This window comes from Carya illinoinensis, chromosome 11 (assembly GCF_018687715.1).
Source record: "Carya illinoinensis cultivar Pawnee chromosome 11, C.illinoinensisPawnee_v1, whole genome shotgun sequence".
NCBI lineage: Eukaryota > Viridiplantae > Streptophyta > Magnoliopsida > Fagales > Juglandaceae > Carya > Carya illinoinensis.
This window is the reverse complement of record NC_056762.1, coordinates 36923236-36946043: the sequence shown is the minus strand read 5'-3', so window position 1 is coordinate 36946043 and position 22808 is coordinate 36923236. Positions and strand designations below refer to the sequence as shown.

General features: G+C 35.5%; 3 protein-coding genes across 8 annotated transcripts; 2 read left to right on the top strand and 1 right to left on the bottom strand.

Moving 5' to 3' along the window:
• Positions 1–243: 243 nt before the first annotated feature.
• LOC122280864 (probable copper-transporting ATPase HMA5) lies at positions 244–7392 on the top strand. 2 transcript variants are annotated; one of them, XM_043091932.1, is made up of 6 exons: positions 244–770; positions 3933–5339; positions 5469–5723; positions 5881–6003; positions 6140–6619; positions 6738–7392. In XM_043091932.1, exons 1-6 carry the CDS (start codon positions 495–497, stop codon positions 7152–7154), a joined length of 2958 nt encoding a protein of 985 aa, XP_042947866.1. In that variant the 5' UTR covers positions 244–494; the 3' UTR covers positions 7155–7392. The 2 variants fall into 2 exon arrangements, with proteins under 2 accessions (XP_042947866.1, XP_042947865.1); XM_043091931.1 differs by having other exon boundaries at positions 245–797.
• Positions 7393–10888: 3496 nt separating this feature from the next.
• Positions 10889–17640, top strand: LOC122281373 (probable copper-transporting ATPase HMA5). 3 transcript variants are annotated; one of them, XM_043092807.1, is made up of 6 exons: positions 10889–11149; positions 13722–15113; positions 15228–15482; positions 15945–16067; positions 16251–16730; positions 16959–17640. In XM_043092807.1, the coding sequence occupies exons 2-6, from the start codon at positions 13830–13832 to the stop codon at positions 17364–17366; spliced, it is 2550 nt and encodes an 849-aa protein (XP_042948741.1). In that variant the 5' UTR covers positions 10889–11149; positions 13722–13829; the 3' UTR covers positions 17367–17640. The 3 variants fall into 3 exon arrangements, with proteins under 3 accessions (XP_042948741.1, XP_042948742.1, XP_042948740.1); XM_043092806.1 differs by lacking the exon at positions 10889–11149 and adding an exon at positions 11180–11738; XM_043092808.1 differs by lacking the exons at positions 10889–11149; positions 15228–15482; positions 15945–16067 and adding an exon at positions 11178–11738.
• LOC122281374 (glutathione S-transferase T1-like) lies at positions 16029–22545 on the bottom strand. Of its 3 annotated transcripts, none has more exons than XM_043092811.1 (8): positions 22384–22545; positions 22164–22237; positions 21851–21911; positions 20705–20758; positions 20075–20154; positions 19574–19779; positions 18572–18803; positions 16029–17336 (listed from the first exon to the last, which is right to left on the bottom strand). In XM_043092811.1, exons 1-7 carry the CDS (start codon positions 22446–22448, stop codon positions 18591–18593), a joined length of 753 nt encoding a protein of 250 aa, XP_042948745.1. In that variant the 5' UTR covers positions 22449–22545; the 3' UTR covers positions 16029–17336; positions 18572–18590. The 3 variants fall into 3 exon arrangements, with proteins under 3 accessions (XP_042948745.1, XP_042948744.1, XP_042948743.1); XM_043092810.1 differs by lacking the exon at positions 16029–17336 and adding an exon at positions 18348–18456; XM_043092809.1 differs by lacking the exon at positions 16029–17336 and having other exon boundaries at positions 18348–18803.
• Between the last annotated feature and the right edge of the window lie 263 nt (positions 22546–22808).

Below are 22808 nucleotides of genomic sequence, written 5' to 3'. Positions count from 1 at the left end.
GGTACTTAATCTGACTGAATTTAATAATTAGTATCATTATTTTTGTTTTTATAATCGTCGATCGTTGTCTTTACGTATAATGTTTTTGTTGAAATGAGGTTTTTATTTGTCTCCATAACTAGCCTACCAGCTTCTTCATGCTGATCAATGCAATAGGTTTTTTTAAGTGGGAATTAAATAACTTCAACTCCAATTCATTATAAATTATTTTTGCCCAAGTTCACTGAACAAGGCACGCAACTCAACTTCCTACGTTTCTTTGACCTGCCTAGCCTACCTCCCTCTAGATCGCACTCAAAACTTTGGGTATATATGTTGTTTTTAAAATAAATAGTTTCAGAGTTTCAACCACATGAAGATCATCAGCTTCTCCACCAGCTAGCCACCAGCCTTTTGAAACAATTAACTTATAAGCCAGAGAGACAGAGACTATCCGGCCAGTACCATTCGGTTCATGCATACATGCAAATTGGCATAAGATCTAGATCACGATCATGGCAACCAAGTTGTTAGCTTTGGCTTGCATTAAGCGGGAGAGTCATGATGGGCTGCTATCGCCGAGGTCGCACTATCCGTCGATGCCCAAGTACCCCAAGGGCGTATCGGTGCAAGAAAGCAGCGTGGAGCTGGCCGATTCGGAGGCCAAGCCGGCCGTGTTCTCGGTCATGGGTATGACATGCTCCGCATGCGCTGGATCGGTCGAGAAGGCGATCAAGCGGCTTCCTGGGATACGCGAGGCCGTTGTCGATGTCCTGAACAATAAGGCTCAGGTCCTGTTTTATCCTAGCTTCGTAAACGTACGTAAGCTGTACTTTTAACTTTTAACAATGGCTCAATTTCCACCAAATTAAACTTGTAGATTGATATGATTTTTATTAAAATAAAAATAATTCTATAATTTAATAAATATATCATTTCATATAATCTCAGTTTATAAAATTATTTAGTGTTATTTGTTTTTTAGCTAAATTCTTAATTTTGTTTGATTTCTCCATTTGCGGTTTGTTTACAGAAAAAAAATAATTTTCTCTTTCCCTTGTAAACAAACTTTTGCATTTTTCTTGTATTTCTTTCTTTTCTTCATTCGTTGATTATTGCTTTAGGACGATTGAGAGATATATGATCGAATCTCCAATAGCTAAAATATGCCATGTATTGCCTTTTAAGCTAAAATCATTTAGGTTTTTAATTTGGATCGATTAAGCTAAATCATTTTGGTTTGTAATTTGGATCGATTAAGCTTAAAAGGAGGCCGAAGGCCGAAGGTGAAAAATCAGTGTTAGACCCCAAACATACCTAGAGTCTAGAGATCGAGGGTGAATAGGTATTTTCCAAATTTTATTGCAAAATTTAAATTAACAATAAATCAATCAGATCACAAGAAGTAATCAATACAAATCAATTTTGGTAACAAAGTAGAAACTTATGTAAATAACATCTTCAAAATTTAAAAATACTCCCATGTGTAATAATTAGTCACAACCTAAAATTCACTATAAAATTTTAGTTCGTCACAATCAATTTAGAAAAACTTTACAAGACTCTTGAAATAACTTGACTTACAACACTGTAATTGTTCCACTCGATTTCTGTACCCTAGCAACTTCGAACTATCAGCCTTTCTATAATTTCACCATGAGAACCAACACGATTGCTGCACACACCCAAGCAGTTCTGAAAATCTTTCTGGCGAAAAAACATATCCATATCAATGGACTCAACGACACTCAAACACAAGTGTCTGCTTATTAAGAGAGAATCAATCTTGAATACTTAATGGATCTCCTTAGGATTTTTTTTTTTCAAGAATATAGTAAATCTGCTAGCTCTAGCCTCTCTCCACACTTTAGAAGTCGTATATATTATTTTATAGTTAGTTAGGATTTTTGTGGGCCACTTAGGTTTTGCTTGGTTACTAAGATTTTTCATATGAGAATTTTGAGTTTTAAAATTAAATATTTTTGTATTAGGATTTGAAAAAGTTGAATTGTTTATTATATTTTGTATGAAAATTTGAAAAAGTTGTAATGATGAGATGAGAATTTCAGGTGGCCAAACAGTACCTTAGCCTCTTAGGAAGTCCAAATCCTAGTAAAAACACGGTTTTGTGCGGGATTTTCACTCGAACCAAGGTCAAGCTAATTGTCAAGCAAACTTTTGGTTCAATTTTTTGATAGTGACGTTGCCAAACTATTTTGACCCAATAAAAGTTGAAACTTGAAAGATCCTTGTGATAATGAATTTGTGAATAATTGAGTTATTTTTCTAACCCAATTGAAATCAGCTCATTCCGATGTAGGTATCAACCGTTACAAAGGATTTACTCTGAATAGGTCAATCTTAGCAAGTCTTGTGAATTTGCAATCTCTGCACTTTCTATTCCAATTATATCAACCTAGACTCTCATTTCCAACATATTTACAACTCAATTAAACTAAGTTTTGCGATATAAATATGTCAACATTTTCTATTTATTTAAAGGAGAACGGCACCTCCAGAACTTTATTATCTTCACTTGAGGTGGAGAAAAGCCATCAAAATAATAATGAAACCCAGCCTGCAGAAAAGATCAATCTTGCCCAACCAACCTAACCGTTCTATATACACTAGCTTTGTCGAATAGAAGCCAAACCTACCTTATCCAATCTATACAAACCTCTTACCTTTACCTCACATGGAAGTCGACCAACATCTCTAAACAGATTATTCTCTAGCAACGCACCCCTTCGTGCTAGTGAATCAGCCACTTTATTACCCTCTCTAAAACAATGACCAATAGAGAACTCAAAGCTATCTAGAAGAAGCAACAATTTGTCCCAAAAATCCTAAAGATACTAAACTGTACAATCTCTAGCCAAAACCCAAGACACCACCACCAAGGAATTGCACTCAATATCTAAGCACAAGAAACCCAATTGCTTGCACCCTAACACTCCCTCTAAAACTGCTCTTAACTCAACTTCATTGGTGGTACAGTGGCCAAATGTTTTTGAGAAATTAGCAAATACTAGCTTTTCCGCACCATCACGAAGCACGCCGGCCACCCCCCTCCACTAGGTCCCAGATTTTCCAAGCTGCTTCTATCCAAGTTTACATGAACAGAAGGAAACAACGTCATTAATTAATTACTTGCTTGGTTTGAATCCATACTAAAAATATTTATATTTTACTTACGAAAAAATCTAGTTGCAAGCACAATTGTACATTAATATGTGCATTAATCTATTATGATTGGTTAAAAAGTAAATTTTATTGAAAACAATGCTAATTTAAATTTTAAGTATGAAGGAATCAGTATTGATACACAGATTAGTACGAAACTTTATTTGTATGTAATAAAACTCTTTACTTACATATGCACAATGCGTAGGATGCACTATGTAGTATGCCTAGCCTCTGCCTTCTAATCCTCTTTCTTCCCTGGGTAAACCCTGGGTGCCGAGGCCCTCTAACTTTCTTCTGTGTGTTAAAAGTACCTTGGTACCATTTTGTTATGACTTGTTAAATGCAACACATTTCAGGTAGCAAATGATGGTTCTAAGAGAAGCTTTATTTATTTATTTTATTTTATTGGGGATCGAGGGGTTGTCAGTGAAAATCCTAGATTAGACAATACAAATTAATCTTTTTATAAAATTTTTAAAAGAATAGGTTGCACTGAAAAGAAAATTATTTTTTCAAAATATTTTTTACGGTAAGATCCCCCCCTTTTTTTTAATAAAAAAATATCTCTACGAGAGTACTTGTGCTAATTTGAAGTTTCACGAACATATTATTACTCAGTTTTAAAATTGATGATTGGAGTTATAAGTTCATATCTTTTCGGAACTTTTCGGGGATCATTTCTCATCAATAAACAAAATCATAAGTTCATAAGTACGTACTAAAACAATTTCTATTGTAATTTGTACTTAACATGATGACATGTACAGGAGGCGACCATTCGTGAGACTATTGAAGATGCCGGATTTGAAGCCACGTTAATTGAAGATGAGACGAATGATAGATCTATTCAAGAATGCCGAATACGCATAAATGGAATGACTTGCACATCTTGCTCCTCCACTATTGAATCAGCCTTGCAGGCAATTCATGGTGTACAAAAGGTTCAGGTGGCCTTAGCAACTGAAGAAGCACAGATTCATTATGATCCAAAGATTGTAATCAGCTACAACCAGTTATTGGAAACAATACAGGACACTGGATATGGGGCCATACTTATCAGTTCTGGGGAAGAATATCACATTAGCAAGATAGAGCTCAAAGTTGAAGGTGTACGCACTGATCACTCAATGAGAATTCTCGAAGAGTCTCTTCAAGCACTTCCAGGAATTCAACACATAAACATATCCCCAGAACTCAAGAAAATATCCCTATCTTACAAACCAGATATAACAGGACCCAGAACCTTTATTAACGTGATTGAGTCAACCGGGTCAAGACGTTTCAAGGGTAGCATATATCCGGAAGGAGGCGCAGGAGGAAGGGAAACTCATAGGCAGGGGGAAATTAAGCAGTATTACAGATCCTTCCTGTGGAGTTTGGTTTTTACAGTTCCTATATTTCTAACCTCCATGGTCTTCATGTATATCCCGGGAATTAAGCATGCATTTGATACCAAAGTTGTCAATATGATGAGTGTTGGTATGCTTTTGAGGTGGGTGCTTTCGACTCCAGTGCAGTTCATCATAGGCCGGCGATTCTACACTGGATCCTACAAGGCTTTGCGCCATGGATCTGCAAATATGGATGTTCTGATTGCCTTGGGAACAAATGGAGCCTACTTCTATTCAGTCTACTCTGTGTTGAGGGCTGCTACCTCTAAAGATTTCAAGGGTACAGATTTCTTTGAGACTAGTGCAATGCTTATCTCCTTCATTCTACTTGGAAAGTATTTAGAGGTTTTGGCTAAGGGAAAGACATCGGAAGCCATTGCTAAACTTATGGACTTGGCACCTGAGACAGCAATCTTGTTGAACTTGGATGATGAAGGAAATGTCGTTAGTGAAGAAGAAATTGACAGTCGGTTGATACAAAAGAATGATATCATTAAGATTATTCCCGGAGCAAAGGTAGCTTCTGATGGTTTTGTGATACGGGGTCAAAGCCACGTAAATGAGAGTATGATAACAGGAGAAGCCCGGCCAGTGGCTAAAAGGAAGGGCGATACGGTGATTGGAGGCACTCTGAATGAGAATGGGGTGTTGCACATAAAAGCAACTCGAGTAGGATCAGAGAGTGCTCTTTCTCAGATTGTCCGACTTGTTGAGTCAGCCCAGTTGGCTAAAGCTCCTGTTCAGAAGTTTGCTGATCGCATTTCCAAATACTTTGTGCCCCTTGTAAGTAAATACCTCGGATTCACATAATTTCTGCTGTCATGTTATAGATTGTCCAACTAAAGTTATCAATATGATTATTGTGGAGACCTTTGTCAGAAAAAATAGATTTTGTTTTTTTTTTATTTTCAGGTCATTATGTTTTCATTTTCAACTTGGCTTGCCTGGTTTTTAGCTGGAAAGTTCCACGGGTACCCAAAATCTTGGATTCCATCTTCTATGGATAGCTTTGAGCTTGCACTCCAGTTTGGGATATCTGTCATGGTCATAGCCTGCCCTTGTGCTCTAGGCCTAGCAACACCCACTGCTGTTATGGTTGGCACCGGTGTTGGTGCATCTCAAGGTGTACTGATCAAAGGAGGTCAAGCATTAGAAAGTGCACATAAGGTTTGCATTTACACACAAATTTCTGTTTGCTATTTTTTTTTTTTTTCCAGGTATGAGATATGCCATGCAGCTTCATCCACGTTAGTTGTTCCAGAAGATTTTTAATTCAGATCTATTTTTCTACCATTTTGCTTAAAATTGACAAACAACATTTCAGGTTGACTGCATTGTATTTGATAAGACTGGAACTCTCACAGTTGGGAAGCCCGTTGTTGTTAACACAAAACTCTTGAAAAATATGGTTCTTCGAGAATTCTATGAACTTATTGCTGCAACTGAGGTAAGTGTTTCATATCGTTGTTTCCAAAATAAAGGGCTTCGAATTAGAATTTGGCATAGTTGAGCCTGGACTATACCACTGTTTATATTACAGAATGACAATTAAAAGCGGCAGTTTGATACATGATCTGCATCAGGTCAACAGCGAGCACCCTTTAGCGAAGGCCATTGTCGAGTATGCCAAGAAATTCAGAGAAGATGATGAGAACCCAGCCTGGCCTGAAGCACGAGATTTTGATTCCATTACTGGCCATGGGGTGAAGGCCATTGTCCGGGACAAGGAAATAATCGTCGGAAACAAGAGCTTGATTTTGGACCACAACATTACCATTCCAGTGGATGCTCAAGACATGCTAGCAGAAGCTGAAGGGATGGCCCAAACTGGGATTCTAGTATCAATCGACAGTGAAGTGGCTGGAGTTTTAGCCATATCTGATCCATTGAAACCAGGTGCAGAAGAAGCCATTTCAATTCTGAAGTCAATGAAAATTAAGAGCATCATGGTGACAGGTGACAATTGGGGAACGGCCAATTCCATTGGCAAGGAAGTTGGGATTGAAACCATTGTTGCCGAAGCCAAACCAGAGCAGAAAGCAGAAAAAGTTAAGGAGTTGCAGGTAAAAAATAAGAACATATATCGTTTCAAGAATATTGCGGTTCCCACATGCATGCAGCTTCATTCTCAATGGCTTAACACACGTATGTATCCATTTTTTTTTTTAACTCCATTCACAGGCTTCAGGCTATACTGTGGCAATGGTGGGAGATGGCATAAACGACTCTCCAGCACTAGTGGCAGCAGATGTTGGAATGGCAATTGGTGCTGGCACAGACATTGCAATTGAGGCAGCAGACATTGTTCTCATGAAGAGCAACTTGGAGGATGTGATAACTGCCATTGACCTTTCAAGGAGAACATTCTTCCATATTAGACTTAACTACATATGGGCTTTGGGATATAATTTACTTGGTATCCCAATTGCCGCCGGGGTCCTTTTCCCCTCGACCAGATTCCGTTTACCACCATGGATTGCTGGAGCTGCAATGGCAGCCTCTTCTGTCAGTGTTGTTTGCTGTTCTTTGCTGTTGAAATACTACAAGAGACCCAAGAAGCTTGACAACCTTGAGATACGTGGAATAAGGATCGAGTAGTGATTGTCATTACTAGTACTGGTGGTTTTGATCTTGTTGGGTGCTTAACTTTTCTCCTAGGATTAAGTACTTTAGCTAGCTAGCTTGGTTTGGTTGTTTGGGTACATATGGGTGGCAATATTCCATGTACATGATTAGACTAGTAGTGTTGATAGTAATCTGTAAATGAATGGATGTTTTTGTGCATTGATAATGATTTAAAGGCTTATTTGGTTATTAAAAAATATAAATTATTTAATCTCATCTCATATAATTAATTATTATAAGTTTATTAAATATTTATATAATAATAATAATATTTTATTCAAATTTTAATAAAATATTTCATATCATGTCATCTAATTAAACTGTGTAATCAAGTGAAACAATTCATTTAAATAAATTTAAATATATATATATATATATAGAGGTCATGAGACTCATGATCATCAAGTAGTACCCCTCGTTATTTTTGCTATGAGGTTCACAAAATTACCGATATTTAAACTTCGATCGGCAAAGCTAGCTCATGTATGTATTAAGTATTGTGGTTATTTATTATTTCTAATTTTTTTCTTTTGATTTATTTATTTTTAATAAAAGCGATTATTTTGAATTCAATTTTTTATTTAGACAATTGGACTATATGTCAGGAATTTTTTTTTTTAATTTTTTAATCTTTTGGTTTACTAATTATAAGAAGTAGACAAATAGTACAAACATAGAGAGCTAGCTAGCTGGTTTGATGGTGATCGGTGATCTGTGCCATTAATTCTCCATGGATATAGTTTTCTTTTCTTTTTTTTTTTTTCATCTTTCATTAAAATAAAAGATAATACAAGTTAGAGAATATAGGGTTTTCCAACAAATTTTTCAAAGCAAACAATCACAATACAAACGAGGTGGAAAAAAATAGAAAAAATGGGTTTTGAAACCAAATTCTAGTCTCTACGACCCAAATCCTACAAAGAGGATATCGTCTTAAAGGACGTTTTGAAGAAAAGTCACCGTCGAAGACGGTGCAAGCGAAAGTACTAAAGTTGAAAATCTTAAAGTATTTGTTAGTGAGATCCTTAATCTCTTTCACAAGATCACCTGTTAGGAAAAGCGATAATCGATCCGGATAAATTAGCATCAGAAGTACAGATATGCAGTGGCTGAAATGCCAAATCGTGCCTAAATATCTCATCTCTCAATTTTCTATATATATATAGATAAATGAAAAAATTTATTCATCGTCTCTTTTTATATTATATTTTTATCATTTTATAATATGACATTATATAATAAATTTATAAACAAAATATTAATATCACGTTATAAAATAACGAGAATTTAAATAATAAGTAACAATTACTATTGATAAGCTAATCATTCGATCAAATTGAAGCAAGCATGTACTCGCTGCGTCAGATTTGCAATATCTTCGTCATCATCATTCGATGATCTTCTTGGATTGCATTTCCTAGAAAGCTAGGGAATTCATTTTTAATTACAATTAATTAGCCACCATCTCGAGGCTGTTTAATTTATGAGGAATGTTACTCTTACAAAAAAATGGGGATCCATTGGGCGACATTTTTATTTATTTATTTAATGATTAAAGAAGTGTATTTTTAATAATATTGTAAATTTTTTTTTTATTTTTAAAAAATCTTCTATATATATAAAAAGTGTGTATGAAACGGAAAATCTTGTTTTAACGGTTTTTCTTGTTTTTCCGTTAAAGTTAACACCGTTTGTTTTAACGGTTTGATACATAAAATGAAAACATAAATATTGAGAAAGATAGCATTCAATGTTGTTATATGATTTATTAATCTCAATAATTATAATACTTAATAGTTTATATAATAATAAGTAATTAAATATTAGTTATTATATTTTTCTCTTTCTCCTTAACATATACACGTGTATTAGGTGCATAAGACGTGAATCCCTAAGTATAATATACGTATATTATACGTTTCATTAATTCAGATTATTGAGTATTCCAAATTTAAAAATCTCATATAATATATAATACAAGTGTGTTTAATCAAAATATTTTTTTTTTTCCATGGTAGTAGGACGTAGCTTCCGCTAAGTTATATTCCATACGTGGGCTTGCTATGATAGGCACGTGACAAAGGTCGTGATCCTTGAGCTAATCAAGAAAGAGTAAATTCGGCCAACAATTTTAAAATATATTTTATGATTTATATATACGCTATATATAGAAAATATTATACCACAAATTTTATAAAAAGATTATGTTTTAACTTTATATTATCCCTGATCGACTCAACCAACAGCAAAATAAGAATTTCAATGTTGTATCTATTGATTGTCTACAGGATGACATAAATTGATGAATTATAATACAAACATCAAACGACACATATTTTGAACTACCGTTTGTGTTAGACTTTTATTAGATTTTTCGTATACATCTTTGCTAAAATTATAGATGTTATAAACATGTATTGGATTATATGATATTTTGAACTAATTTTTTTATTTTTTTCAATATGCCTTAAATTATTAAGTGACATTAATAATTTTTATAAAATATATATTATTTTTTACAAATAATCATTTCATAAAATTAGACAAACGTGCTTTGCACGTTACTCCCACCTAGTTATTAAAAAATGCATAAAAAAATTTAAAAAAAGAAAAAGAAAAAAAAAAAAGATTAAAAGCACTGTTAGGATCCCATGTACCGTGGGTATAGATCCACTCTTAATTTATTAATGATCATGAGGCTGTGATAATTGTGTTTGTGACCACATGCATGACGGTGAATCTGATATGATGGATCATGGCCGCGCAACCTTGTGGCCGTTGTGGTATTAATTAATAATTAATGGCCATGAAAGTGATGCTACGGGCAGCATAAATTCTAACAATACTTATATAAATATATATATATATATATAATATTTTAGTACTGAGAAATTAAATAATGTTTGTTCCTCATCGAGAATTTATCGGATCATTTTTTTTTTAATTTAAAGTTCAGATAATTAGGAATTTGATCAATACTTTGAGTAGAAGAAAGATAAATACATGAAGTCGACCCTCGAGTATTAAAAAAAAAAAACTTGAAAGTATCTTTTCTTGATTTTTCATGTTTAGATGAGATGTCTCATATAACTTATTTTAAATGATTTCTTTATTAAAATGTTGATATAATAATCAATTTAAATTACTTCACATTAGTCGATCGGTTTTACTAAAAATGACAAATAATTAGCATTACGCTAGTTGTTATTTTCCAATATAACTGGTACTTATCATGCATGAAAACTCAAAAACTTTGAATCTATTCAACCGCGATATATCAAGTATATATATAACGAGTAATGCTATATGTAGCTGTGAAGTGTGTAAGCGTCATATAATCGTTTTGAAAAATAGTAGGGTCCATTATTAAAAATTAATTTTCTTTTCATGTAGGCCGATTCTATATTTATTTCATTTTTTTTAAAATAATTATACGACGCGGTTTGTATACTCACGACTGTAAGTATCATTTCTTATATATAACTTATTGTCAATAGGAAATTAGAAGTATACATGAATAGCTTATGGGAGGAAACGATCTAGCTGTCCTAAACCTAAAACTATAATTATAGACAATTAATATAAGACTAGTTAGTTAAGCAAAGCTTTTTGTATTCAAAAGGATATGTGAGCTTCCGTCTAAAACACCATCAAATTCGACCTTTGTGATCATTTTGAGTAAGATCATGAAAGAGAGACGCAAAAGCCAAACAAGAATTAAAGGGCCAAAGAAGAAGAAGAAGAAGTGGTGCGCCTAGAACTTCTTCAATATAGAAGACATAAGTCTCTACCATATATGCGTACGTACACCTTTCCACGTACGTACCTGCGACGTACGTCTTTGATAATGGCAAGAGGCAAGAAATCAATAATCTCCGTCGTCGCATGCAATTCCTAGTTGGAAAACCAAATATATGACTCGATGGATCCGCCCCGGCCTGGATGCATCGATCAAATATATGGGTTAGGTAGGCATTTTTATTATAACCTTCTTTTGCCTGTGGGGTTTAGTGGGAACTTACACACATCCTACTAAACATTATCGATCATGGCTTTTATCCCCGGTAATGGTAGGACCCAGATCAAATCCATGATTCCATACATCCTTTTCTTAACTGTAAATGCTTGTTGAAATCCTCGCTATCATGATCGGATTAAGTGTTTCTAATAAAGTTATATATATGCCAAGAATTAGCACGCACAAAACCTCTTAGATCCTCACCGTTAAAATCATACCCAGAGAAGCCTATATAATAAATGTAGTTTAGGAAGATCGAAGAGACGTACGTACACAATATATGTGCTAGGTTGTGCTGGTGGCCACCCAGGGTAGGTGGGTTCGAGAAAGCTGTCGCTGGACAGGGCCACATGCAGCGTCCGGGTTCCAGGCCACCGCCTGATCAGGCAAAGGCCATCTTCGCAGTCTTTGGCACTACGTGCTCGGCGGGGGCTGGATCGGTAGAGAATGCCGTCAAGCGGCTGCCGGGAATACGTGAGGCCGTGGTTGATGTTCTTAATAATAGGGCCCAAGTCCTCTACAACCCATGTTCTGTCAATGTATGTTTATCTACTTCCCTATATATATGACAATATATTCTTTGCCTGGTTTTCAAGTACTTTTCATTATTGGTATCATAATTTTTTATAATTAACTTCTCATTATTTTTGTTTGCTTTTTATTTTTTTTAATCTTTCTAGAATCTAAATTATGGTCCTGAGATAGTTTAGGGAAAGGAAGATTAATACTGATATTCCCTCTAAAATAAATGGGATATCGATGCTGCATGCTGTTCTTCTTCTTGGGTTTTCCTAAAATGAATGAGCTTTTAAAAAAAATGGAATTAATTATTGTTGAATTAGTAACTTAATTTCCATTTTATTCTTTTCAGTTGAATTAGTTACATTTAAAAAAATAAATAAATAAATTAACTACCATCCATCCCCTATGTCATTCAAATGCTTGTCATTTATGACTTTGTATAAATATTTTTATCATACTCTTTATATATATATATATATATATATTAAGATTTGAAGATTAATTTATATATTTTTCAGTTGATATCAATTGAGAAGCCATGAGATCAGCTTTCGTGGGTAGCTTTCTTTTCTTTTTCAATTATGAATTTCTTAGTTTTAATTGCGAATTTCTTATTTTAATTAATTGCGAATTTCTAGGAACTACCATTGTGGATCATGAATTTATGAATAAGGATTCAAAGATTTTGGAGTGAAAATATTTTTCATCATTCTTTTTATATCATTCTTTCACCATCTCATTAAATAATAAATTTATAAATAAAATATAATAAATAGTCTCTAATTATCTAATCACACATCATAAAATAATGAAAAAAAAGAGATGATGAGTAGCATTATATAAAACTTTTTATGTATATATATTATGACTTTCCATTATTATTTAACAATAATAACTAATCAACCATTGAAAATTTTAAAAAACTAAAAAGACAGCAAAAATTACAGTGATCACCTTTGAATTTCTATATTTTGAGGGCTCTTGAATCGTTCTCAGCCAGAGATAATAACTCATTTTTGTGAGACTCATTGTGTTTACTCTTTTAATAATAATAATAATAATAATTCAAGAAGGGCGCTAGCTTCTTGTGTTGTCTGCTAGCTAAATATTGGTCCTTTTGTCTTTTTCAAGCGCACCAACTTTTGCTTTCTCTCTTATTGCTTGAAGATGATTTGAGAGATTTCTCATCATGTCCTCCTTTACTACGAAATATACACATAATACTTTGGCAAAAGTAGGTAAAGATCATGTGTGATTTAGGCCAATATATGTACACATTAATATTGGACCCCAATCTTCGCTAGCAGAGCAGCTTGACCCTTCCTTTTGGTTGATTCAGAAACTATTTTATTTTATTATTATAATTTTTTAAAATTTTTATATAAAATATAATAAATAATTTAATTTTTTCAAATTTTAAAATAATAATAATATTAAAAAATAATATTTTATTTAATTTTTATATAAAACTATCTCATCTCCTCTAAATATTCGAACAAGTTTCAACTTACTTTTTTTTTTTTTTTTCATATATGTGACATATGTCATAATAATTTTGGTGGCTTATAAATTCTTTTTACTTTTTCAAAGTATCACCACAAAATAAAATTTTGTATGTGATTACCAATCCTTCTTGCGGCTTGGTTATTTTACTATTCTGTTTTCGGCTGAGTGACCAAATTTAAGTTCATCCATGAGCATGGCTTTGACTCTGAACTCCCCCCCAGCTAGAACTTCTTTAAACCTGGGCTGAACAGGCCTGCTATCTTCCATCGGAAGGAGCGCAGCTGAGAATACTTAAGATTCTATAACTTAAGCTCTTGCTGTACTAATACTAATTCATCAAAACAATTTGCCAATGCCCATGTTATTTATTCTTCAATAACACTTCTAGCTGGAAAATTTGGGTTCCAAACAATTGCCCAAGGTAGTCAAATTACACTCTTAAAGTTCCATCAATTGTTTCTTAGCCTTTATCATTGTCTTCAATCATTTTACAGGAGGATAGAATACGTGAGACAATTGAAAGTTCTGGTTTTCAAGCTAAATTGATCAATGATGACACAAATGAGAGATCCACTCAAATATGCAAAATACACATAAATGGAATGACTTGCACCTCTTGCTCCTCCACTATTGAATCAGCTCTGAAAGCAATTCCAGGAGTACAAAAGGCCCAAGTGGCCTTGGCAACTGAAGAAGCAGAAGTTCATTATAGTCCCAAGTCTGTGAGATATCATAAACTGTTGGAAGCCATAGAAAACACTGGATTTGAAGCCATTCTTATTCGTACTGGGGAAGACATAAGCAAGATTGAGCTTAAAGTTGATGGTGTAGACAATGATCATGAAACAAGAATGATTGAAAAGTCTCTCCAAGAACTCCCAGGGGTTCAAGAGATAGTCACATACCGTGAACTCAACAAAATTTCCATATCCTACAAACCAGATATGACTGGTCCCAGAACTTTCATCAGTGTCATTGAGTCTACTGGGAGTGGACGTGTTAAAGCAAGGATATACCCGAAAGGAGGGGGAAGAGAAGCCCGTAGAAAGAAGGAAATTAAGCAGTATTATAGATTATTTTTATGGAGTTTGGTTTTTACGATTCCAGTATTTCTAACATCCATGGTTTTCATGTACATCCCTGGAATTAGGCATGTATTAGATGCCAAAGTAGTCAACATGTTGACTGTTGGAATGGTTGTGAGGTTGGAGCTATCTACTCCAGTACAGTTTATAATAGGCCGGAGATTCTACATTGGATCCTATAAAGCTTTGCGCCATGGTTCTGCTAATATGGATGTTCTGATCGTCTTGGGAACAAATGCAGCCTACTTCTATTCTGTCTACTCCTTGTTAAGGTCTGCTTATTCTAAAGATTTCAAGGGTACAGATTTCTTTGAGACTAGCTCGATGCTTATCTCATTCATTCTGCTCGGGAAGTACCTGGAGATTTTGGCTAAAGGAAAGACATCAGAGGCCATTGCCAAGCTTATGGACTTGACTCCTGCGACAGTAATATCGTTAACTCTGGACAGTGAAGGAAATGTGGTGAGCGAACAAGAAATTGATGGTCGGTTAGTACAGAAGAATGACGTGATTAAAGTTATCCCAGGTGCCAAAGTAGCTTCGGATGGTTATGTTCTGCGGGGAGAAAGTCACGTAAATGAGAGCATGATAACCGGAGAAGCACGGCCAGTGGCAAAGAGGAAGGGAGACACGGTGATTGGAGGAACTGTGAATGAAAATGGAGTGTTGTACATTAGAGCAACACGAGTAGGATCAGAGAGTGTTCTTTCACAGATTGTTCGACTTGTTGAGTCAGCTCAGATGGCTAAAGCTCCAGTCCAGAAATTTGCTGACCGTGTTTCCAAATACTTTGTGCCCATGGTAAGAAAGTTTATACAATTGCCATATCCTCTTTCTGACTTTATCTTTCTGGAGTTTTTCCTTGTAAGTATTGTTTGTGGATGCCTTTTGTTACCAAATAGGTTTCTTTTGCAGGTCATTATACTTTCATTTTCAACTTGGTTATCCTGGTTTTTTGCTGGAAAGTTCCATGCCTACCCAAAATCTTGGATAACATCTTCCATGAGTGGCTTTGAGCTTGCACTTCAGTTTGGGATCTCTGTCATGGTCATAGCCTGCCCTTGTGCCCTAGGCCTAGCAACTCCAACTGCTGTTATGGTTGGTACTGGAGTTGGCGCTTCACAAGGTGTACTAATTAAAGGAGGCCAAGCTTTAGAAAATGCACATAAGGTAGCATGTGAGATTCATCTTGGAATTTTCTACTTCATATGGAAATTTTGAATTAGGTTCTCTCCACATTACTCAGTACCAAACACCATTTTTGAAAATCACCTGAATCTGAATTTCTTTGAAGTTTAGGCTTGTGGCAAAGATAGTGCTGTGAAGATTATGTTTAGGCAATAAGACTGCTTTCTATACTGAAACTACTTGAGTTGGGTGTACTTGCATAAGAACGTAAAGAAGTTGAAACCCAAAATCATTTAGATCTTTCTTTTACTTTTCTTGAGTTTTTGGCCCTAGTCTGGACCAATAATCTAGTTTATGCTTGTCTTTAGTAACCCATGGTGTCATCAAGTCATAAGCTCCGAGTCCAGATAACTCGAGGAAAGTTTTTTTTAGCTATATCCTTAGATATTGTCGGTGTGCGCCACTCAGCATTCTTGGACTAGTTTCCTGTGTCTTATCTTGCAGGTGAACTGCATTGTGTTTGATAAGACAGGCACTCTCACGGTTGGGAAACCAATGGTCGTTAACACACGACTGCTGACAAACATGTTGCTTCAAGATTTCTACATTCTCATTGCTGCAACAGAGGTACACTGTCACATAAATACATATACATCATCATACATGATATATTATGTATATATAGACGGACAGATATAATATATATATTAATATGTTTTCCTGTGTGAAACTCACTCCTTAAGAGAAGTAGCAAGAGCAATATGATGTATCTCCAGCATTGACAAGATCGACTTGGGCTATCTCTATTAGGTGAACAGTGAGCACCCATTAGCCAAGGCCATAGTGGAGTATGCCAAGAACTTTGTAGAAGATAAAGAGAATCCTGCCTGGCCAGAAGCAAGAGACTTTATCTCCATTACCGGCCATGGAGTGAAAGCTGTTGTTCAAAACAGGGAAATAATTGTGGGAAACAAGAGCTTGATTTTGGACCAGAACATTGCAATTCCATCGGATGCTGAAGATATACTTGCAAAAGCTGAAGCGTTGGCCCATACTGGGATTCTCGTATCTATAGATAGGGAAGTGGCTGGAGTTCTAGCCATATCTGATCCACTTAAACCAGGTGCTCGAGAAGTCATTACCATTCTCAGGTCTATGAACATTAGGAGCATAGTGATGACAGGTGACAATTGGGGTACTGCCAATTCCATTGCCAAGGAAGTTGGAATTGAAACTGTTATTGCAGAAGCCAAACCAGAGGATAAAGCAGAGAAAGTGAGAGATTTTCAGGTACAAAAAGAACATGTTCAGGAAGTCTTTTTCACAGCATTCAAAATTGTGTGGAAGCATAGACACATTCCATAGTCGGAATCTAGCCAATATATCCACTCAATGAACATCATTTTGTTGTTTAAATCTAAGATAACTTCTAACATCATGACTAGCACTTTGACAGAGTTTTTGTGTTGTGTGATTAAAGACTTCATTAGACGTGAAATTTTTTGTCCTCATATACAGGGTTCAGGCTACACTGTGGCAATGGTGGGAGATGGCATAAACGACTCACCAGCACTTGTGGCCGCAGATGTTGGAATGGCAATTGGAGCTGGCACAGACATTGCAATTGAGGCAGCTGACATTGTTCTCATGAAGAACAACTTGGAGGATGTGATAACTGCCATTGATCTTTCCAGGAAAACTTTCTCACGCATTCGTCTAAACTATGTCTGGGCTTTGGGATATAATCTGCTTGGCATCCCAATTGCTGCTGGGGCCCTTTATCCATTCATTGGACTTCGTTTGCCACCATGGATTGCTGGAGCTGCAATGGCTGCCTCTTCTGTCAGCGTTGTATGCAGCTCCCTCTTGTTGAAGTATTACACGGTACCTCGGAAGCTGGAGATGCATGGAATAAAGATCGAGTAATCTTTGTCTATACGCATCTAGGAGGGAAGAATCTCCATTATAAATAAATGAAAAATACTTTAGTCATAAATGAATTACACAACAATAATTTAACAAATTGGTGTGACTTGATATAGTTCGTCAATGTTTTCATTGATGAAAAATTGTAAATAATTTATAGGTTTGATAGATATATTTTTCCCAGTGTTAACTATTCGCTTTAATTTCAATGCATAATGTAACAAATGATGTGGTAATTTGAATGAGAAAAGCTGCGGCTAATCATTCTCCATAACCCAAATATCGATCCCACAATTCATCATCTCTCAACTTGAGCACCCATTACCATTAAATTTTGAACGAAATTTCTTGCAATTCAATGGTATTTATGAATGACAAGCATGTGGTAGCTCATGTGAAATGGTTACAGTGCAGCCCCACCTTTTAAACGACTTATTCCTTGGTGAATTATAATTGCAAAAGAAGTTTTGACAAGTCATGCAACATTGCTCCGTCAGGCTTTCATCCATTGTAAAAAAATGTCCACTGCTGCCTAATGCCTCCCGTAAGAGTCTGGACCGTATCTCAATCCTAGTGTGGCTGATCATCCTCCCGGACGAGCTACTGATCATCGTCTTGGCAAACTATTGCTGTACCAACTAGCTAATCACTCTCATAAGTGTTTTTCTTTATACAAAAATAAAATGAATGATCTTTTGTTTTGGCAACTTTTGGATCTGTTTGGCTTCTGTATTTAAATTTATAGAATAAAAATATAAATCATGACCAAACCCGTATTGCCAAACATTTTTCTAGATATTGTTTCCATATAACTACTTTTGAAAATAATTTGTTTTCAGCGAACATTGAAATGATATTCCTTAGAAAATAAATTGATAGTACGACTTTCACATATGCACTAAACCCGGACTCCTCGTGAAATGGATTTACGAACATACCAGGGAAAAAGAAGAAGCCTAAACATAATTAAGTTCGAACACATTTGGGTGCTAAGATAAACTTCTACATTTATTTCACATGAACTCCCAGTAATTTGGTAGATAAGCCGATGAGTTGGGCATTCTTCGCCTACCAAGCAAAACTAGGGTTCCTGGGTCACATTTTAAATGCCAACCTAAGCCTTCACGTGACAAATCCAAAAAGATGTGGTACATAATCCCGCAACAATGTTCAACATTCTAAACTGAGACATCTACAATGCTTACCGTAACAGCAACATGGTTTTCACATCTTTGAAGGCAACGCCCTTTTAATGCTAAATTCCATCTCACTGTTTGCTCGCACTGACAGCTGCACCGCGAGTTTTGTTTTGACTTTGTGGAGGATGTTATGCGCTTCATCAAAGTGAGGTCTTGTTGCATTTCTTGTATCCTGGATCCACTGCTGCACTTTCTTGTGTGGACCTAGTATACGACTGCGATCCTCCTCGGACAAAAGCTACATTCACCAATAAGTAACAGAATGAGATCCATAATGCCTCCCAGATATTAATTTGTAACAAACTTCTAGCTACAAAAGGACTAAGCAAGAACTTCAACTGACAAAACATAAAGCTGTAGGGGTTTTTTTCCCCTTAAAATTGAAACTAACTAATCTCACTTAATGATCTCAGTAAACACCATTACCCCTTGTCCTGGTTTGGGTTCTCTTGGGAGAACTGAAGTGTGCAATCCCCAAATAATGGCCTTGTCTTGTTTAACACCTATATTTTCCCACCCAGTGATCTCAACAAATGCCAATTATCATTCAACTCTATAGAAGTCAATTAAAGCAAAGAATAAACTTCCCTTTAGCTCAAATTCAAAAAATTCCCGAAATGAAATAAATGTGATCTTAGAACTTTGGCATTCATATCTAATCAGAATAAAGTATAAGGAGGATTACTTCTTATCATCCTTCATGTCACTTTACCCAAAACTGCATAAAACAATTCAATAAAAAGAATGCATGTGCAATATTGCTCCTATTCAAATTGTTATTGCCCTCATTAGCAAATGCAATGATCTGGCCAAAATAAGAGCTTTGACTCAAGAGGACAACTACAAACACATTGTGCCATCGTTGCTATATTTTGTTACTCCGATGGTACTCTTTTCTATTCCCTACTTTTTTGGGTCTCCCTTTCTCCCATAGTATCTTCTCACAGTAATTATAGCCCATTAAAAAATTGTAAAGCAACAACAAAGCAGTGAGTCGCATCTATTTACCTCTAGTTGCATAATCTCACAGACCAGACTAAGATCTGCTATGGATGGTTGAAAGCCACCAAGTAAGAAGCGTCCATTCCCCTTGAGCCAAATGGACTCTATTTTTGACAGAGACTTGGATAAAAGTTTCTCAGCTTCAGCAGCTGCTTGTGGATTCAAGGAAAGTCCAAGTGCAGGTGCTAGTAAGGTGTTGAGAACAAATGAGGCTGAGACAATAAGAGTAAAAAAGCTATAGCCCATCAGAAAAGAGAAAACTCGGTAACATGCTACCACCAAAGTTACATTGTAGTCACTTCAGATACATTTGACAAGAAAACACGGGGACACCAGTACACATGTTATTATAAATTTTAAACATATCAATCTCAATTCATCTGTGACTTGACATATTCTATACAACAATGAAAGCTTCAATTGTTCCTAGCACCCATGACCAAATAGAAGTAGGTTTATATTTGATACTATTTAAAACTATGAGCATCTATTGGAGTTATGGAAAACCTGCACCCTGGCGTAAATTTGAGTGATGCCAATCCAATACCGAGTGGATTTTAGCTCTCCTGGAAACATCAGCCGGATACCTGGTAGTATGAACAGAAAAAGAAGTTAAACCAGGCCACAGAATTAAAATTGGGAGTAAATATGGAATACAGCAAACCACTGAGAAATGGTAGCATCTCTTCTACTGAAAGCTCTATTAACAAATATTTTAACCTAATTTGCATACAAGTTGGAGTGATTATGCGTCGAGTATACTCATCAAAAAAGATTGTGTCAGATATATTATCCTCAAAATTTAAGATAAATTCAAGTCTGGCTATTACTAATTGATTTTTCAGTTTTCTTCTTATATTCACGAAGGTAAGTGTGAGTTTAAACTCTGAATATAGATTAAGGAAGAAAACAGAGTATGAAAATGGTCAAGGAACTCCTAGCAAACAATGATTCTTGTTCCTTGGTTTTGTAGGACAAGAACGTGACCTGAATGAGATGAACACATAACCCCTATCTATATAGTATAAACACACCAAAAACCAGCACCATCCTTTGTCTTTTCAAATATATCACGTATTTTAATTGCCAATAAATATTATCAGGAAATTAACTGCAACAAGGAACAACTCTACTTACCAATGATCTGCGACTCCAGGAAATGCACAAGCCAGATAGATAAGAATTGCATGACTAAAAAAACAAAACAGGTTCATTAGGCAGATCAATGAATAAAATGAGAAATTAAACAGAGCAGATCTTAACAGGGCCAATACAGTTTTTTAAGTTGGCATACAATTAACTTGCAGGAAAAGTTGCAAGCAGAAGCTTTTCTGGTCTATAATTGGTAAGATTAGATATGTAAAACATCATGAAAGTTGGTAAGCATCACAATCCAAAAGCATAATGACAAGTAGAAATCAATAAATCAACTATACATACATAAAGTGAATTTTACTTAAGGAACACAACAAAGATGAGTCGACTGAAGACTAAAAATCCAATATTGAAGTACATATGCTCTAACAAATTTAGTCTAGAAAATGGCCGTTAAAAATCCATGCTGTGCATACTTCAGACCACACTAAAAATTAAGAGTGAGAACAATAAAGATGATTGACATTAGTGATAATAGCAATCACGAGTATTTGAGATACCAATCATCATATATATAAATATTTTAAAAAAAAATATAGGAGAACCTACAGCAATTATATAAGAGAATCCAACAAAAATACCATAAGTCCATAGCTTATATGAGATAGACGGCCAAAGAAGCCCATCCAGCTATGAAATTAATCTCCTAGAGAAGAACTTGGACCAGGGAAAAACATGAGAACATAGTCACTGTTCTCGGCAAAAATAAACAATTTTTGGATAACAAGGCCAATGTTTCAAAAGATATGAAGACCATCTGTCCTGCCGAGGACAGAAGATTTGCATACTTTTGGAATCAAAAGTCCTCCTATAATAGTTCAATTGCATTTTTTATTTTTTTATATCCGTGCGTGTCCGAGCCAGGTTGCGTGCACCTCAACTAATCCTATGGAGCCCTAAAGGTAACAACCAAGTAAACCTCCAGTGGCCATGAGGGGGCTCGAACTAGTGACCATTGGAAAGCAAACTCAATGCCTGACCAACTAACTACCCCTCAGGGTTCAATTGCATATTTATTAAAACTACTTAAAAGCATTTCCTCCCCATTCTCAAGGACAATATAACTTCTATCGGCAAAAGACACTGCTAAATTATGATGAAGCGCAGGGAATTAAAACCTTCGATTACCTTTCAAACAAGTTCAGTCTTCCATCAACAATAGCTGGAACTTTCCCCATAGGGTTTATTTCTGAAAATAGATAAAAGGGAAAAGGGAAAAGGTTAGTTCAGTTCTAAGAATCGAACCCAACATCTCCTTCTACTCTGGTCCACAGATGCATTTTCGTCCTTAACTCCATGCTAAAACCTCTTGGCTAAGCTTTCTTCATCTATTGTATCACAACTGTGCTGTGGATGTTTTTACTTAATAGCACATACGTATGACATATAGCGCACACACACGCATACATATATATGTATGTATGTATGTATGAGGCCGTACCTTTGAACTCAGCAGACAATTGCTGGCGTTTGAACAGCTCCACTTTGATTTCCTCGAAGTCTATACCATTGACCCTGATAACACCCAAAGAATGGGAACCCAGATTCCAATCACAGTAGAAAAAGATAGAACCACATCTCAAAATTGAAGAGAATACAACAAAAATAAGAATCGAATACAAAAAAGTATAAACGGATGATGAGGGAATATATAGAATTACTTGCAGAAGATAATAACGGCACGAGATGGCTGGGACAGCCGATCGGCATATACTTTCAGCTTCATTTTTTTCCTTCGTTTCCCTTGCTCCTCTCGCTCTCACGCAGCAAGCTTTCACCCGAACTTTTGTCAGCGTTTTAGCATTTCGGAGCTTATATACAGCTTCGAACTTTACGGTCTGGTTCGGGGAAAAAAATTGCTAATTTCTTATTGCGTCCTACTTGCGAAGGCGAGTATTTAAGCTGTTAAGGCGATAAGGTTGCTTTAACAGGTGATTTTGGTTAAGAGGTAAACGGAACCCTTTATTAGAAAAAGATACTTCCTGAGGCGAACCTTATAGTTACAGACGCAACAACTACTTCAACGTATGAAACTCCAAATTAATTTTTGTAATCCCCAACTCTAAAAATGTTTTCAAAGATCCAT

What these genes read in the sequence shown, in the direction of transcription:
- LOC122281373 (XM_043092806.1), top strand. Translation starts at nt 11,550, where the DNA reads ATGCAGCGTCCGGGTTCCAGGCCACCGCCTGATCAGGCAAAGGCCATC. An exon ending in CCAAATACTTTGTGCCCATG is followed by an intron (nt 15,114 to 15,227) that starts GTAAGAAAGTTT and finishes TTTCTTTTGCAG; the next exon opens with GTCATTATACTTTCATTTTC. An exon ending in CTTTAGAAAATGCACATAAG is followed by an intron (nt 15,483 to 15,944) that starts GTAGCATGTGAG and finishes CTTATCTTGCAG; the next exon opens with GTGAACTGCATTGTGTTTGA.
- LOC122280864 (XM_043091931.1), top strand. Translation starts at nt 495, where the DNA reads ATGGCAACCAAGTTGTTAGCTTTGGCTTGCATTAAGCGGGAGAGTCAT. An exon ending in CATTAGAAAGTGCACATAAG is followed by an intron (nt 5,724 to 5,880) that starts GTTTGCATTTAC and finishes ACAACATTTCAG; the next exon opens with GTTGACTGCATTGTATTTGA. An exon ending in AAAAAGTTAAGGAGTTGCAG is followed by an intron (nt 6,620 to 6,737) that starts GTAAAAAATAAG and finishes CTCCATTCACAG; the next exon opens with GCTTCAGGCTATACTGTGGC.
- LOC122281374 (XM_043092811.1), bottom strand. Translation starts at nt 22,448, where the DNA reads ATGAAGCTGAAAGTATATGCCGATCGGCTGTCCCAGCCATCTCGTGCC. An exon ending in AGACTGAACTTGTTTGAAAG is followed by an intron (nt 20,759 to 21,850) that starts GTAATCGAAGGT and finishes TTGTTTTTTTAG; the next exon opens with TCATGCAATTCTTATCTATC. An exon ending in AAATTTACGCCAGGGTGCAG is followed by an intron (nt 19,780 to 20,074) that starts GTTTTCCATAAC and finishes TTATTGTCTCAG; the next exon opens with CCTCATTTGTTCTCAACACC.